Below are 18843 nucleotides of genomic sequence, written 5' to 3' on the forward strand. Positions count from 1 at the left end.
TTATGGATGGGTGATTGATTATATTTACTTGGATTTTGATCTGATACTTATTCAATAGGGTATGGGATACCAATCAAAATGGTTCAGTATGTCATACCTTTCAAGAAGTTTAGCTCAGTCAATAGTTATGAACAAAATTCAATTCCATGGATCAGAATCAAAATGGTACAAATTATCCACATGAAACACTGAGTGCTTTTCTTTGGCACAACACTTACAGGCCTTCAACACGAGGCAGATCCTTATTGTTGTGATTAATAGTGATAGTTGAGAACTTATTTTCCTTTGTACCACGCTTTATTTCTTCGCATTGAATTGAGTAGATGAGATGGCTTAGCAACAGTAATAAAACCAGTACAATCGCTGTCTAGCCTGTTTTTTTAACATTGTGCTGTATATTACTAATTGATTTGTTTCTTCTTGAAAGGCTCTGCAATATACTTAAAATGAACCCCGGTGCTTAATGGATTTTTCTTTACTCAGCTGTCTATAACCAATCAGTATTTTCATGTGTGTGGGTTCTTTATACAATTTAGGTGTGAATGAGCACTAAACTACTTCCAGTGTGTGGTGTGTTGAAGAACAAAATAAAGCCATCCTTTTTTTTTTTTTATAAGACTTTTAATAAAATAGGGATTTGTTTAAGTAAGAGAAAGAAGGAGCAGGATTCCTCCCTTCCCTATCCCCAATCCTGGTTCCTTCCTGAGGGCCATCTGATCCTCCTGTGATTCCACAGAGCTTCAGGGCCAATACAAACCCTCTGCAGGGGAAATATGGAGATCCTTGTATCCTCAGATTGACAGCTCAGCATCAAGCCTGTGTCATTGCTGGTCTCACTGTGACCATAATCTCCCCAAAACTACAGTTTTGCCCTTTTGTTTATGGTACAGTTCCTCTTTCTTACATCTCTGCTTCCTGACCTTGTGAACATTCCAGTTACTAGATTCCCTTTTGACACCACCTGGCCCAGTGGCCTCTTCTAGAACTGACCATGACTACCTGGTTTCCTTGGCTGGTTCTCATACCTAGTAAAGCCCACACTTCACTAAGCTAAACTACTATTGGGGTCACTGTGGGATTTTCTGAGGATCCACCAACCACTGAACACTGACCAGACTCTCACCTGTCCATTCATGGTGCCCTGCCTACTCTGTGCCTGAGAAAACTTGGTATAGTCTGTCCTGGCTTGAACTGAGCCCCAGGCTCAGGGATTAAAAAGGAAAAAACCTAACATTCAGAAAAGTTCCATGGGAACTTCCTCATAATCCTAGCACCATTTTAAGCCTTGAACTTGGCTTGGCAGAAGATCTACATTTAATCCCTGTCTTAACTAATTATCCACTCCATAAGCTACAGAACAAGCACTCAGCTTCTCTGAACTTGATTTAAAGGGAATACTACAGCTTAACCTTCAGCTACAGAGTTTCAGAATGCATTTAATACATGTATGAAAGCACGGTGCCTGAATCACGTTGGGTGGGCAAGAACTATTGAGAGGTTTTGCCCTCTTCATGGGGTGGAGTTACCTCTTAGGTCTCTAAGGGTCAGGCCCCTGCACAATACCCAGAAGAAAAGACAAGACAGTTCAGAAAACAAGCAGCTTCCACCTGCAGATCAAAGCTCACCTTGACCTCACCTGCACCCTAAGACATTTGCTAATTCTCCTGCCTCACCTGCCTGCTTTGATCCATAAGGTTGGGTACAGTGCCTTCTACTCTGATGACAGTGCTGAAAATCCACCTAGCACCTGCCTACCCTCTCATGGTTCCAACCTACCTTAGCTTATTGACTGCAGGACCTGCTAAATCCTTCTGCACCATTCCCTCTTCCAGATGTTTCCTGTGGAGCTTTATTAGGTCCACAACACCACCAGGCTCAGAGCCATAGCCCAGCTCTTGGGTAAGATCTGGAAAATATTAAAGTGAGTTCCAAGCAAGCATCTTCAGAGGGACTCTAGAAATAAAGCAGAATAGCAATTATCCTCACAGGTACCCACAGTCCAATGGACCCATCTCAAAAAAAAAAAAAATTTTATAGCATTAAATAAGTTCCTGAGGAAGACAAGGGAGATCAGGGACTCATGTAGGGATAAACTGAAAAGGTTGGAAGTCTTCAAGGCACAAAGGAAAAGGAATGATTCTCAATTTGATTCCTTCTTCATTGCTAACAGACTCAGAAAAACCACTTGCTCTGTCTAGAATATTCTTTCTTCATCTGGACAATGAGGTAGGTGAAACTAGTCTATAAATCTGGTTGAATACAGGTTCTCTTGGGAAGGTTTTATGCAATGCAAGTATGGTCTTCCCATCCCCACCCAGGTAACACTAAATCTGGATTTTCGGAGCCCTGGTATCTGTATTTTGAAGGTTCTTAAATGGTTTGGAAACCACTGATTTGGTGATTTTTTAAGTTCCCATCTTTCCATAATATTCTATGATGTCTATAAGATTTCAAACAGAATGAACAAAGGGAACCAAGGGATGAAGTTTGAACAAGACACAAGAAGCAGGATAGCCCTTGCACAAGGAGCAACAAATGCAAACTCCACACCCGAAGAAGTGCTGGTGGGAAACATAAACTGATTCCAAACAAAGTTGAGCAGATTTATGAGGGTCAGAGTCATCCAAGAGAGCAGTGAGCATCATCATGCCTCAAAGACTGCTGGGAGCAGAAGATTTCTGGCTGGATGAATCATGGGCTTGACCTGGGATGGCAAATCCTCTGTTCCCATGGAATCCACTTTAGAAAAAGTTCCCTCTCTGGGCCTTTCCATAAGAAATCACTGAAAATAAAAACAAAATTTTGTGTAGACAAACCACCTGAGACTAATATACATCCATTGAACTGGGAAAATACTGGTCCCTTTATTGAGAAACAGCCCTAGAGTCCCTCCTTTACAGGATAGGGACATAAATCTTGAGATTGGGTGTCTGCTTCCCACAGTGAGAACTTGAACATGAAGTTACACACTATTTAAACTCTATTCATTAGACATCTCTAATGCTGAATGTTGAGCAAAGCCCTTTGCCATCTTTTCATTTTCACAGAAAGCCTAAACAGTAGATGGTATAATCTCCATTGTTCAGGTTAGAAGATTGAGGTTCAGAGAGGTAATATAATCTAATCCAGGTCTCACAGCTGGCCAGGGGCTAAATCCAGGAAGAAAAAATGGGCCCATCTGAATCCAGAGCCCATGCCCCTCTTCCTACCTCACCAGATGTCCCACCTGGTCAAGAAGAAGAAGACCAGTATTCCTAAGAATGTCTCAAAATCTTCTGAACAATGTTGGTTAAGCTAGGCTGAAGTCAAAAGTGGATGCCTCAGAAGATGAGATGCTGAGCAGGGTGCCACGTCTTCAGCTCTCTTCCCCAGCACACTCTTAAGGAAAAAAAAAGTTAAAGTAAATAAATATAAATATATATGCATCCTTTTATTTCCAGTTTTAAATTCATTGAACAAAGCACCATGCTTCTGTCTCCAGGTAGATGAGGCTACTCCAAAACCAGGCCACTTGCCATAGGTGTAGATGGGTCTGCAGAGTAGGCTTCAGGTTGAAGATAATGGGAGATGAAGATGTATCAACTCCCTTCCAGAGTTTTTGTTTTTCTCCCAGCCCCCATCCTCATTCCCAACTCACTGAGTTTAAATTCCCAGGTGCTGCTGGCATGGGATCCATAGTCATTGAACCTCCCCCGGACACATTTCCATTCATCAGGAATAACACCAGTCTTGGATACGGACATGTGCCATTGAAACAAGTCAGATTTTTAGAGTTTGGAACTTCACAGTGAACTTTCATATCCATCTGCTTCTTTTAACATGCCAATCCAGCCCCTTTGACAGATGAAGGAACTAGATCCAGGTCTTACAGTCAGCTGTTGATGAGACTCTCCCCAAACCCAGGTACTCTTGTTGATTCCCGTTGTGGTCCTTCCACTTGCCCCTGTAGCGCAGTCCATATGTGGAATTTGGGCTCTGGAGCAGGTAAAAAGGCAACTGGCCAGACAAGCTCTGCTAAAATACATTTTGTAAGGAGTTAGTCCTTGGAATTAACAGGATTGCCCACTTTGTAACCCAAATAGATCAGAAAGTTAACCATTAGCGATACATGCATACCAAAGGTAAATGGACTCACTACCTCCCAGTCTTTGAAATGACCTTCAGAAACCAAATAGACCCTTCATTTGAAAAAAAAAAAAAAAATGAATCACAAGTGCTGTATTGAATAACTGTATGTATCGGAGCCCCAGTACAACTTCTTGCTCCTGACCTTGGGGCCAGGGCCCTGTCACAAAAGCCCACCACAACTGGCCTAGTTTTCCGGTTATCAATCCTGCCCAGCATAATCTCAATCTGTTTGTTTATAATTGGCAACCCCAATTAATCTTTTACTTTCATCACTAGATTAGTTCAAAGTCTTCAAATTTTTTTCACTTTAATATTTTAGTGAACAAAGCTATGTATACTTAAATTAATTCTTCCATCATTTCCTGTGGGTAGAATTTGACCTAATCTCTCTTTAAAGAAAAGTAATTTTGACAATCTGATAATGAGATTTTTTTCTTTTAAGTAAAAATAATTTATCAAGAATACATTTTTTTAAAGTTCTTATAAGTTGTAAAAACTATGCTAGAATTATGACCAAAAAGAGATCTGAAAACTCCCCAAGGTCTGGCCTGGCTCAAAGATGGAAAGTTTGAAAGGAAATAGCTCAGTGGTTGATAATGGGATGATGGGGGAGGGTTTGTGCTGAGTGTTCCTACGGTGCCCCCAGAAAGTCACCCAAGGATATTGGGCAAGGACGGAGCTCAGCAGGAAGTAGGCTGAGGAGAATGAGACAAAATTTGACAAATTTGACCTGTTTTCCCTTTTTCTGTTTTTAATACTCTCTTTTGCATAGAGAACCTAAAAGCTACACTCATTGAATTTCTAAACCCAACTTGGTTATAATAAGGAAGCTGAGGCCTGCCCTATTCAGGGTCTTTTACCCCAATCCCAACTCCATGGTCTTCCACCAGGGCAAAGTCAGGCAGAAGGAAGCCATAGCCAGGGAGTGGGAGACTTCCTGCTCCCACCTGCCCGGGATACCTGGGCCAGTGGTGGGGTCATGGGGCTGGGACTGTGTCTAATTTGCATTTTCTGTCTTCTCAAAACTATAAGGATCCTACATGCAGATGCCAAGCCTTTGGAAGCAGGTTAGATGCAGTCATAGAAGCCCAGATGGAGCACCTGTAATTTGCCCAGTGCTGTGCTGGATTCTATGAGAGATCAGGAGAATTCTAGATTATGTCCTTGTCTATGCCACATGAAAGGGGACTTCACTTCCCCCTCCTCAGGCAGCTCATAGCACAGTGTTGCCTGGATCTTTCTATGGTTTTTTTCCCCACTTAGTAGGCTCAAGAGAAGTTTCCAATTTGAATGACTGATCAGTGTTTCTTGACCAAACCATGATACCATCTTGGAATGCATGTTTGAGCCTACTGAGCAGACAACTTGGAGACAGCCCAAAGCAGCCTATAGCCAGCCAAGTGAGTGACTCTCTCTCCTTTTGTGCCACAGTTCACTGGCTGTTCACCACATGCGGGGCCAGTGGGCCCTATGGCCCCACACAGGCCCAGTGCAACAACGCCTACCAGAACTCCAACCAGAGTGTGGTGGTGGGGAGCGAAGGGCCCCTGAAGGGCATCCAGATCTGGAAAGTGCCAGCCACTGACACCTACAGGTACGTAAGCGAGAGGGGGAGGCCGAGGGGCAGACCCATTTCCCTGAAGAGGGTTGGGGTCCTGCCTGTGCATGCATGCCCCTGGGGTGCCTAAGCATGCCAAGATTCAAGGACTGAGATGGCAGCCTGTGGTAGGGTGTGAGGCCCGGAGATCAAATATGGCGACAAAGGAGCTCACAGACTGTTGTGGAGATGGTATGTATGCATTAGTTAGCTACATATATATTACTAATAATTATAATTATGATGGACTATTTTTTGAATACTACTTGATGTTCTTCAGGTGAGACAAGGTGTGTAAAAATATTTGGAAAACAAAAATACTATGCACCCAAAACTAATGCTCTTCTGCTTGCCCTTATCCTCTCCTGGGCCTTCACTGTTAACATGTAAAGCAAGCCATTCTTTGAAGCTCAGCCTCACCCCAATCCCAACTCCACGGTTTCCCACCAGGGCAAAGCCAGGCAGAAGGAAGCCTGATTCCTCTGTGCTGTCTTGAGGTCATGGCACTAACAAAGCTTGTGGTGAGACTGGAAGGTTGGTTAAAACCCAGGTTTCCAGAGTCTGATTCTGTATGTCTGGGTGGGTTCTGAGAATCTGAATTTCCATCTAGTTGCCAAGGGGCGCTGATGCAGTCTTTGAGAACCTCTGAGTCCCATTGGACCCAGGACTCAGTCAAGCCTATAGAGTCCTCACCCAGGCTCTGTGATGTCAGCACGGCCCACATAGCAGCTGTACAACTGAGGAGACAAACTCAGAAAACCTGAGGTGTCCCCAACAGTCACATCATCAAGAATCAACCTCCAACCTCAGACATCTGAGGCGTGGCCTCACTGCAGGCCCCTCTACCCAGCCCTGCACAGAAGCATCCTCACTGGGCAGTGTTGGTACCCGGGGGGTGCTCTCCTTCCCCTCCTGCTGTCCCACCCTACGCTTCCGGATAGGGGCTTCTCAGGTTGCCATTTTTCTCTCCAACTTAAGGGTGTTTTGTGATATCTTGATCCCTTGGCAAATGTGTTCTGGGGGGAGCCCTAAGTGCTTTTTAAGAGACGTTCTTGGCAGAAACACAATAGCAAGGTTTAGCTGCAATCAGGTTAGCTGTACCAGGTCCCATCCACCCTCCATAAATGTCCCAAAGACCCAGTACACCAAGCAAGCCAGACCTCCCTTCCTGCCAACTGGAACCTCCGTGTGCCCTAGGACAGGGAGGAGAGGATTCCTGGGGAGAAGTGGATGAAAACTTGTTGAGAGTCCCCTGGTATTTCTCCTGCTTTCAGCAGTGAAGTGAGTGGAATCATTAGTGCTGATACCCCCATGTTTTCATATGAAAAGACTGGAGTCGAAGAAGCTCAGCCCCAGACCTCAGACTGCACAGTGACAGAGCTGAGATTTAAACCCAGGGCCTTGGGCTTAGAGTCTGTGCTCCTCCTACTAACACCCACATCTGGGAGGCACACAGAGGACAGGAGGGACGGGGAAGGAGATCGAGCACAGGAAGCATCTACAGCCCACCTCCAGGAAGCCTCTGGAAATGAAAGCCCAGGAGGAGAAGCCAAATCACCAGAAGGGAGCTGTGAGGTGGCAGGACCCCATTGTCCCCTCCCAACCCAGGGCAATTCCAAAGCCAAATTGGCCAAGACTCTCTTGCTGCTTCTCCCACAGAAGCTCACAGTCAGGAGAGGCCTGGTGTGAGGTCCTCTTGGGCTGCAGTCCCCCAAGACATCAGGCCCACTTCCACATTTGGAGGAAACTCTCGCCATTTGTGAGCAGCAGCAGAGTGCTGGCACCTACCCAGCTGGCCTGATGACGATGTGCCTAGCACAATGCCCCCACCTGGGAGGAGCTCCCTCACCTGGGGTCAGAGAAGTCAGCAAGGACAGTAGCAGGCAGCTGCAGAAGCATTTCAAGGGACAGACCCATTCCATAAGCATTAGCTCCAGACTTTTCTGCTTCTGATGACTTTAGTCCGACTTCTTCAGATGTGCTTTTGGTTTTGAAAGATTTGGTCTGCCAGAAGAACTAAACTTATTAAATAATAATTAACTCATTCTCATATATTATTCATCACAGTCATATGTAAATCTAGTCAGGTTTCTGATCTGTACGAAGTGCCACAGAATTGCCACATTGCATTGATAGAACCCCAGCTAACACTGGAGAACCATTTCCACCATCTCTTTGAAATACTGAGACTATCTTCTAGTCCCTTGCATTGACTGGTGTTTGCCTCATTGGTAACACAGACAAGGAGCTGTTCTTCTATTGAAGTAGGTGTTTTAATCAGCATTTGTGACCAGAAGACATGACAAGCACAACTTAGGAGAGGGAAAGTTTATTTTGGCTTACTCTTTCCCAGGTTCGGTTCATGGGCAACTCACTCCATTGTTCTGGGCCCCAGGTGAAGCAGACACCACAGCAGAAGGGTGTGGTGGAGGACAGTTACTCAGCTCAGGACAATCAGGAAGCAGAGAGTTCTGCTTGCCAGGGACAAAATTTAAACCCCAAATACGCACAGCCAGTGACCTGTTTCCTGCAGCTACATCCTACCTTCCTACAGTTACCACCCATTCAAGTGGATTAATCTGCCATTTAGGTTACAACTCTCATAACTGAAATCATTTTATATCTGAACATTCTTGCATTGTCTCATACATGAGCTTTTGGGTTTTATCCAAACCATAACAGCAGAAGACATGATCTGGCTAAGATGGCTTCATATCAAAATGGAAGAGTCAAAACCAAAAACCACTGGATTTGGGGTTTTATCATGATTGTTGTTGAATTCTTGGGTTTTAATCGAAGGATGGCTCTAACAGATATTCCTGACCCTAACCTCATTTTTGACCCAGGACAATGCTCAGGGCAATGTCTACAGATCACAATACCTTAGTAACCAAAGAAGCAGATAGTTCATGATTCACTTTTTAGGCCCTATCTCCAAAATATCTCCAAGTCAGACTATTCTTACTGAGAAGTCAATGTCCTTTTCTAGAGAACTTTTTCTCCTTCATAATCATTTTTATTTAGTAAGTATAATTCATCTAGTGGACAAAAAATTTAAAAACATGGTGCATGGCAGAGGTTGTGAGGAAAAGATCCTTGGAAACAGAAAAGGTAGCAATCCATCTATCTGAAGCGTGGTGCTCAGCTAGTGCTGTGTGGTGGCCACCTGAGGTCTGGTCCTATTACAACCCCAAAGGGAAGGAGGATAAATAACACTTACCATGTGCCAGGGCGGGGCCTCCAGTGCCTGGGGCTTCCTCTGGATGTATGTAGTAAGTGAAAGCACCCTCTACTCTTAGGTGGGCCCATTCCCTACCCTCTTACTCATTTGCCCACCACAGAAGAGGAGACCCAGAGAGAGAGAGCTAAGGAGGGGCTAGATAGGATAGAGCTGGGGCTCCGCCCTGGAGCCCCCATCTCTTCCCCCCACCTGCTTTCCCTGCCCTGGATTTGCCTCTTCCTCTAACAGCAAGAGGTGATGTGGTCACACGCCATACAAGCCCACCTGCCCTGGTGTCAGTACTTGCTCCCTCCTGCTGTGCAAATCTCAGTGAGCCACAAGTCAGCAACTGTCAGGAGCCTATGCCTGACCCCAAGTTTACCAGTGAGGGAGAGCCCACCCCAGCCCCAGCCCCAGAAGAGCTGCAGCCCTGGGGACGGGGGACATGGGAACAAGCATTTCCATGTGATGGAGAAGAATAAAAACGGATGTTGTCTCAAGGTACCACTGTCAGAGGGAAGGGGAGGCATTTCTCCCAGTCTTAGTTTGTGACAAGCTTCCTTGAGGGGGCAGAAGCCAGAGTTCCATCTGAAGGCAGTAAGAGTGGTCTCCATGGTGGGGAGGGCAGAAGGAGCGGGTGGCAGGTGCCTGCCGTGGCACCATGAGTCTGGGCCCTGCAGGGAGCAGGTCAGGCTGGAGGCCAGGCAGCTGGAGCCTCGCTTCCCAGATGCCTTTAGCTCCCTCTGGTGACAGTGGGAGAGTGGGAGGGACAGAAAGGAGCCTGCAGGCAGGCAGAGCAGGTGCACAACGTGGCTGTCATCCAGGCAAGAAGAAAGGGACTATAGCAGGGCCGGAAGCCAGGATGGAGAGGAGGGGGCAGGGCTGGGAGGGCTGTGGGAGGTGGGGCGACCAGGATTTGAGGACCCAGCGGATGGTGTGGACAACACTCGACAGCACCTATGTTTCTGGCATGGGGTTGCAGGGAGCAAGGGGAGCAAGTATCAGTCACTCTCCAAAGGAGTTTGATGAAGAGGGGAAGGCAAGGGTTCGGTACCAGGGACAGGACACTGCTTAAGGGGGACTTCTGAGCCAAGTTGATCTGCACCAGACAATGTCAGGAGTGTGCCTGAGGAGATGGGTGGCTGCAGGAGTGAGAGGGCGGGAGGCCACCAGAGCCACAAAGAGAACGTGGATTATGGGGCCTGTTCTGGAGTGGGGTGGGGAGGCCGGCGGCAAGAACCTGCGCCTCATCAGGGAATGGAGATGCACCTTGGCAGAGCCCCACTCTGAGGACTGGGAGGGGCGTTTAGAGAGTGTGAGGCGCCCACGGAGAGGCAGTCGCTCAGCAGACAGCCTGTGCCTCTTGCTCTTTCTCACTTCTCCTGCTTCTTGATCCCTCCTGAGACCTCCAGCCCCCAGCCCCCGTCTTTCCTGCCTGCCTCTGTTGGGTTCAGGACTCCTCCCAGCCCTGCCCCCACCCCAGAGCACACGTAAAGACATTTGTCACACATGGCCCACAGCTCCTGTTGGCAGTCCTCACACAGGTCAATCACTCTTCACACACCATATCCAAGAGGCCCCGGAACCCAGCTGGAGCCAGCTGGCCGAGGCCACAGCTGTTCCTGATGGTCTCCATCAATGACATTCACATTTTTACCTGGCTCCAAGGACCAGTGTGTGCAGCTGGATAACACAGTAATTCAACCCAATCCACAAACTACCATGGAGTCTCACACACACACACACACACACACACACACACACACACACACACACACACGTCAGCCACTGAGCTGCGGGATGCCTACTTTGTGCTTAGCACTGAACCAGGGGCATCCTATTGTGTGCCAGGCACTGAGTAGGTACCTCAGGACTGGAGGAGATGACTCAGACTCCAAAGTCTCATGGTCTCCAGAAAGACCACAGGGCAGGAAAGTTCCATAGTAGCCCACAATTCCAATCAAGCTCTGGACAATAGCAGAAGCGACGTCCCAAAGCACAATGAACTGCTAAGTCATTGCACAGGGAGCCCTCGCTATGAAGAGCACAGAGCAGGATGGAGTGTCGGTCCAACTTCTGCCGCCAACACACCACGTGACCTTGAACGCCGCCTTTCCTCCTCTGCAGTGTGAGGGTTGTAAAGAGGTCGCGAGGTTCCCTCCAGTCTGCACTGTTAGGAGAATGCTGAGGCAAGAAGTGGACTGGACCATGTGCCCTACTCATAGATGCAGTAGGAACAGGACCAGGTGGCCCCCCCGACGAGCACAGGCCTCCATGACAGGCCCCTTCGACACCAGCCCCCAGGGTGTCAACTGATGCTCAAGTGACCCATTTGGATTGTATGACTGTTCACGGGATCGGGAAGCCCCGGCGGCCCAAGCCCAGGCCACGCTGGCAGGCCCGCCAGATCTTACCATCCTGATTTCACAGATGGGGAAAGTGACACCGAGGAGGGAGGGACTCGGCCCAGGCAGCAGATGGGAGCTGGAGGCCTGAGCATGGTCCACCCGAGGGTAGTACAGGAGAGAAATGGGGTGCCCTGTGTTCCACTGAGTGGGGGTCTCTCTCCTCCCCCTCCTAAGTGAGTACAGACACCACCAACATGCTGCACACCAGCTGCGCTGTCATTTCTGGATCCAGCAGGCAGCCGCTCAGATTTGCTGCTAATTCTTTATTTAAAAAAGATTCACAACTCAATTACATCAGGTAACAATGGCTCACAGTCAATAATACAAAACACAAACCCAATAAACATCCATTCTGACCAGGGGACATGGATTTAGATGAGGGGAAAAATAACAAAAAACAAAAAATTACAGCATCAACTCTTTGAGAGCAGTATCGTGTAATTTCCCGTAAATTGGAATCACTGCAAGTCGTTTTCCCCACTTGAGTGGCAGGTATATTAATTTCTTGTCATTTGTCAACCATCAAAAATAAACTGTTTACAAGGGTGGGGGAGAGCGCTTCAGAGATTCGGGCTGCGGTTATTATTCTGGCGTGAGTTTGTGTGATGTTATTTCCAGAGTTTGAGTCTTCAAAAATACTCAGACTGGCTTGTGCTTCCCAGATTCTATACAGAGGTGGGTCCCAGGGGAAGCTGTACAGCCTCCACCCACATCCCCTTGGCCACACTCTGGTCCACCTACTGCCCCCATCTCCTTGGTTCACCTCCTCTACCTCCCAGAAGCCACCCCCAGGAGAGGGGTGGACGGCTCACCTGCAGGACTGTGGCTATCACTTGTCACTCTCTGGTTACCCTCTAGGCACCAAATCAGATCTTTATAGGAATTATCTCATTTAATTCTCACAACTATTTTTCAAGGTAGGCATTATTATTATCTCCCATTTGTATGCAGGGAAACTGGGGCTCAGAGAGGGTAGATAAACTAGCCAAGGTCACACAGCTAGTGAGTAAGACTGGCAGGGCCAGAACCAGGGAGAGATAAGCAAGGCTTCTTGGGCACTTTTCAGGAGGTTCTGGTTCTCAGGGGCATCGAGTGCAGGGTGAGCAGCTGGAAGGAGGGACTGCGCAGGCCTCACCCGCTCCTGGTCTGAGTAGCAGAGTTTGGATTTGGAACCAGGTCAGTGTGCATTCTAACCCTGCTTTTTTCACTGTGGCCCATCCCACTCCCAAGCAGATCAGTCTTGTAGTAGCAACTAGAAGCTTCCAAAGGACTGAAGCTCTAAATAGTGGAATTTCAGGCCTCAGGGCTGATGAGGGAGCCACTGCTTCCCAGGGCCCCAGCAATTAGTGCAGGCAGGCAGCTGCCTGTCCAATGACTTTAAGCCAGTCCCTAGTCCAGGATGGAAGTCTGGGGGCTGAGGCCACCACCTGGCAAAGACGACTCTGGGCACTGACACCTGATTGCCAAGTTCTACCGTCAGCCCTAGAATACATGGAGCTGACTCCAGCCCAGAGACACCCCTAGTGCCTCATTTGCAGACTTTTCCAATCAGCTATTTACCCCATATATGAAGCAGGGTTGTGACCTCATTTCCTTCATTGATAGTAGAAGCTGAGGCTCTGAGAGGTTGACCAATTTGTCTCAGGTCACACAGCTCCATAGCGAGAACTATAAGCAGCATGTGATTCAGAGCTGAGAGCTCGTGGCAGCCTACCCCACTGCCAAGAGCTGGGTCAAGTCCTAGAGGGAGCTGCCATTCCAATTTGGTTGAGGGGCAGGAGAAACAGAAAAGGTTTAGTAAGAAAAAAGGAGTCAAGAACAACTTCTAAAATGTAATGATTTGACTAAATTTAAACCTATGAAAGAGTTCAGAATGATTCATAATGCATGCAGATTGATGCAAATGGCTACGCAAATGAGGCAGAAAGGAATTAGCTTACCTCTCAGCCATAAGCAGGAGTGGGCAGGACAAGGACATAGGCAGAAGTTTTCCAAGCAAACTACACCTTTAGGTTGAAATGATTCTTTCATGCAGCCTGGCCAAACCCCAGGAGCCGGGAGTAGTGAGTAGGACAGCGTCCAGGTCCCATTTCTGTCCTGAAACTGCACACTCTCTGGAAGCCACGCTGCCAGCCCCCACACCCCAGGCTTCCCTTCTTTGAGCTAAGTAACTTGGCTTCCTCTCACCTTCTACCAAAAAAGTTTCCTTTTCCCCAGTCTGTCAGCTCTGTCCATCTTTAATGGGTCAGAGGTGACTTGAGGGTCACAGGGAATTAGAATGAGCTGATGTCTCCTCAGGCCTTCATCTTTATACCTCCACAGCAGCCTCCTAGGAGCATACAGGAGAGGAGATGGCCTCTAGGAGGCAGATGTATGGGTCTGGACCAGAGTCTGCCAGTGGCCAGCTCCATGACCTCGGATGAGTTATTTAATCCCTCTGAGCCTCAGTCTCTTCATCTGTCAAATGAGATTAATCCTCTCCTATTTATGGCTATTGGGATGACAGATGCATGTCAGCTTGCATGCTGCCCAGCGTGGTAGGCAAACCTACAACCCACCCTCCCCATCCCAGCTGCCTGCTGCAGCCAGATGTCCCAGAGGCTCCCTGTCCCTTCACTTCTGGTCACACAAACCCTGACTCCTACCCTCACCCCTTTCTGCTTGTCTGAGAGCCTCCCCATAGGTCAGCCCCACCATGAAGCCAACCTTGGCCCTCCACCCAACCCCAACAGAGGTCCTGGCACCTGTCACATCCTCCATATCCCTCCTGGGCCTGATCACCTGACAACCCACACTTTGCAAGGAGACTTGCAGCATGGCTGGGCTTTCGTGCCAGTGTCTCTTCTTGATGTTGGATGGTCACGTGAGTCTGGAAGAGAATATGAGATTCTTTTGCTGTCAAAGAGGTTGGACCTCTAAGAGGACTCACAAGTAGCCAATGATCCACTCTGACCTTGAAGCCCCAGAGACCCCTCCACTTTGCCTCTTCAACATAGCCACCCTATGGTGAAAGTTCTCTTTTCATATCTAGGACCGTGTCCACGGTTTCTTGGTAAGTCCTTCGAGGATCTGGAGCCCATCTCAGGTCTCTGGTCCACACAGTCTGACACTGTTCCTGACATTCAATATGCTCCAACTGGTTTCTAAGCACCTGCCAGGGCCCTGAACTGGGTGTGAGCGTCTCTGTTTGCATTTCACAGAGAAGGCAAGTCGTCGCCTACTGCGTTGCTAACGTCTCAGTCTCCAGGCTCAGCTCTGCGGTAGAAAGCAGAGGACTCAGCCTTGGGGGAGCCTCTTCCCATGATCAGAACATGGGCAGTTCCTAGAACTGTCCATGGAGAAGCCACTGTGTATGCATGTGGGCGAAACTGCCTTTCATCTCTTCCCAGTTGTTCATAATAGGCCTTGGATCAGAAGGTATGGAACATGCAAATCCTCCCGAGTCCCTCTCCCTGGCAGCTGGTCTCTGGGGAGCCAGCTGTTGGCATTTGTTAGCTGGTACACTAGCTGTCTTCAAGACGGGCTGCTCTTCTGACACGGTTCATGGATCCAGTTCTTTCTCTCCCCTTCCTTGCTTGATTTCATCTCAACAGTCCTAAGAGGCAGCAGATATAATCCCACGTCCCCACACTCTGTTTTTATTTTCATCATGGTTGGTTGTTTATTGTCTGCACACAGATTGCTCCAGAAGGAGTTACTGGCGGGATGAGAGTAAACAGTCTGTGCTCACAAACATGTTCTCCTCGGTCTCTGCTGCGGAACCTTGATTCTGGACCCCGAGGGGTGACTGTGTAACTTTGCACAAAGTCAGCTACTTCTCCGGACACTCATGCTACTGATAACAAATATTCACTGAGGGCCTATTTTGTGGCAGCCACAATTCTCAGACAAACTGTCTGGATTCCTTTAATCTTCATAACGTGTAGCTAGGAGGTAGATTTTCTTACTGTCCCTATTCTACAGATGAGGAACAGAGAGATTAAGTTACCCATCCAAGGTCTTTTGAGTCTTTTGATCTTGGATTGAGAAATCCAAAATGGCGAGGACTTAGGTGTTTGAGAAGTCATCGCCCCAACCTTACTCTGTGCCTATGCGTTCCCTCCTTCTCTCTGTTTCTTGACACCTTACTAGTTTCTCACCCTCCTGGCTCGACATCCCTCTGAACTTGACTGTCCTCGCCTGACGGTAGAGGAGGAATCCCTCCCTATCCACCTCACCAGGCTGATATGGGCAAGAATGCTCAGACATGACCATGGCAGCGATGTACCTGGGCCCCTGGAAGCCACTGGTTGGCAGGAAAGGGGTCAGTCTTCTGATTGTGGCAGGAACCAATGTGCTTTGTCCCATTGCAGCATCTCGGGCTATGGAGCCGCCGGAGGGAAAGGCGGGAAGAACACCATGATGCGGTCCCACGGCGTGTCTGTGCTGGGCATCTTCAACCTGGAGAAGGACGACATGCTGTACATCCTGGTCGGGCAGCAGGGGGAGGATGCCTGCCCCAGTGTAAGTGCCCAGAGCAGGGGTTTGTCCTCACCCAGCATGGGGAGGCCTCGTGGAGGACACCAACATCCAGCATGCTCCTGGGAGTTCACTTCCAAAGACAGCAGGACTCACCCCTGGTTCTGCCTGCAAATGCCCCTCTGCCTCCAGAGTCATTTGGGTGCACAAAAAAGTAGGTGGTATGTGACTATGGGTCCCCACAGAAACCAAACTTGAAGCAAGGGTTTCACGATTGACCCTTAAAACTGAAGAACTGAGCAGGGCTTGGTGGCTCATGTCTGTCATCCCAGTGGCTAGGGAGGCTCAGGCAGGAGGATGGAGAGTTCAAAGCCAGCCTCAGCAAAATAAAATCGCCCTAAATAAAATAGGACTGAAGATATGACTCAGTGGTCGAGTGCCCCTGAGTTCAATTCCCAGTACCCTCCCCCCAAAAAAAGAAAGAAAAGAAACTGAAGGACCAAAGGCTATTTAAATGAACTAGTTAGTCATTATTCTTCTCTGCAGAAGTAAAAGTTGGAGCCTACTTCCTGAACTTCCTCGCTAGGGCGCCACTATCTTTAATCATGTTATTATAAAGAGGAAAATACCAGCTTAAACTTCTTGTTCAGCTGGATATCACAGACTTGTGGCCACATATCGATGTACCTAAGTGCACAAAAAAACGTTCTGAAAGATACAGCTAACAGTAGCTACTGCTGGGAGGGGACTGGATTGGAAGAGCTTGATCAATAATGTCTGGAATTGTTACAAAAAGGATTTTTCACATATTGTTTATTATGTGTGTGATTAAACAAAAAAATTAAAACATAAACCAAGACCCAGAATAAACTGTGCAGCCCAGTTCCCACATTTCATAGGTGAGAAAAATGGAGAAGGGACTTGTCCAAAGTCATTCATTCACAAAGTGGTCCAGAGCTCTGGGCTCCTGTTTTCCTATGCCCTGCCCCTGCCTCTGTTTTACAAAATTTCCATGTTGTAGCCCATCTCCACACAGGCTTCTGCAGTCCCAGAGACAGCCTGACATTGCTTTCTGACCCTCCCAGGATGGGGTGACCAGCTATCCAAGAGGGAGAACTCCAACAGCAGAAGCTGAGAAATCCCAGAGTGACCTAAAATTGGCAGGAGGATGGGACAGTGGCAATTAATTAAGCAACAGCAACCCACAGATGCCCTAGGTGCCTGTCTGTATTGGGGGAAAGGGACAGGCCCCTGGTAGTGCTGACTGTCCTAGAAGAAACTTGAGATGCCACAGGGCGGGTTGAGCCAGACCCCAGCCTCATCTGAAGCACAGCTTTGCTTGGGGCAGGTGGCTGGGCATGGTGCTGGGTTCCCATGCCCAGGGAGGCTCCTTCTCCAGGACCATATTAGAGAGCAGCCTGGGAGGACAGGCAGAAGAACAAGGGCAGTTCAAGTCACAAAATAAACCCAGAGCTCCTAAGAGCCAGGCTGGGGCTGGGAGCCCCAAGAGTGGCAAGCAAGAGTAAAGCTCAGCCTTCCTCCCTGCCCCATCCCACATGAGATGAAAGCACAGAACAGGAGCGAGCTCAGAGGAGCAACCTTCCACCTGAGAAAGGTCTCCACTCCAGCTTTTATCTAGCAACTATAATCAGGACTTCTCAACCTCTTATAATATATTAAGTCTTTAAATTACAGGCTGCTGTAATTTTCACAGGAATTTATTGAGTGCTAATGTAATTCTTTCATCTAAGCAGAAAGATTGCATTGACTTCTGCAAGGAACTTTTACTTGATTGGATTGTAATCAGTTATGTCTTTTCACAGGAACGAGTCTTTTTGTTTTAATTCAATTGTAATCTACTTGTTCCTCTGGGTTGCTGCCCTTTATCATTTTTGTTAATCAACCTACTTACTCTCAAACTTAGTGGATGAACAGAGAGAGTCCCCAGGGCAGGAGGCAATTCTGAGTCAAGGAGAGCTCCCTCTACTGGTCGGGTGGGGCATAGCATGGGGAAAGTAATTGGCCTTCCCTGGTTTTTCCAAACCTCCTGAATTGTTGGAAGAGGGAAAAATACATTTTCAGTTACTACCTCTGTCCCCATTTCTGTCTAAGAAAAAAAAATGGTGTCTAGAGACCATCTTGGTAGAATGAAATAAACTCTAAGAACTAAACCACAGGATTTGGCAACTTTGCTGGTTCAACGGCACATTTGTGGGAGTTGCTCTTTCCGTGTGCCTGGCCACTCCTGAGCATGAAGTGGGCTCCAGCCACTGGAAACACCCCACCACCACCACCACACACACACACACACACACACACACACACACACACTCACACTCACCTGGCCTCTGCTCCTCCCGTCCTTCCAGACCCTACCTGGCAGCAGAAGTCTAAATCAGGCTTCCTTGCCAGAGGCACTGCTGGCATTTTGTAGCAAAAATTTCTTTTGGCAGGAAGTGGGGCAGAGCTTTCCTATACATTGCAGAATATTTAGCAAAATCCTTGTCTCTTACCCGCTTGATCCCAGTAGTGTCCCCCAGAAAGGACAATCCAGACAGTTCTACAGGAGGAAAAGCACTGGTCTATGAGTTAAATTCCACCATCGCCCAGCCGACAACTGTTGTGAAAGGCCACCCCATGAGCCAGAGAGCTCTCATTCATTCAAATGTATTCCACCAACATGTGTCGAGCACCTACTATGTGCCAGTCACTATTCTAGGAACTTGGAATATATCAGTGGGGGGGGGGGGAATGTCGTTATTCGCAAGGAGCTTATAACAAGCAGGGGGAGGAGCAAACATCTGGAAAAAAGAGGGACCCAGCAAAGGCCTAGTCTCAGGTGAGAGCATGTTGTATGCCCTGGGATGCAGCGGAGGGAGCAAAGAAAGGGGAGGCAAGGGAGGAGGTCGGGGAAATGGGGCCGAGCAGCCCTGTCTAAGGACACGTTCCAGTCATAGGATGGCGCTGAGTGATCGTGAGACCATATGATATGTGTAGCAGGAGGCTCCCTCTGGCTTCACTGTGAAAAGCAG

At 48.0% G+C, this 18843-nt stretch overlaps 1 protein-coding gene across 1 annotated transcript in view; it reads left to right on the forward strand.

Moving 5' to 3' along the window:
* The window catches only part of ALK (ALK receptor tyrosine kinase), a 663114-nt gene that overhangs the window by 605190 nt on the left and 39081 nt on the right, over window positions 1-18843 (forward strand). Inside the window, exons 12-13 of the mRNA XM_079109946.1 lie at window positions 5560-5722; window positions 15706-15856. Of these exons, the coding sequence (XP_078966072.1) occupies window positions 5560-5722; window positions 15706-15856 (314 nt within the window). The remainder of the gene's footprint in view (window positions 1-5559; window positions 5723-15705; window positions 15857-18843) is intronic.

Source organism: Sciurus vulgaris, assembly GCF_902686455.1.
Source record: "Sciurus vulgaris genome assembly, chromosome: 14".
Taxonomy (NCBI): domain Eukaryota; kingdom Metazoa; phylum Chordata; class Mammalia; order Rodentia; family Sciuridae; genus Sciurus; species Sciurus vulgaris.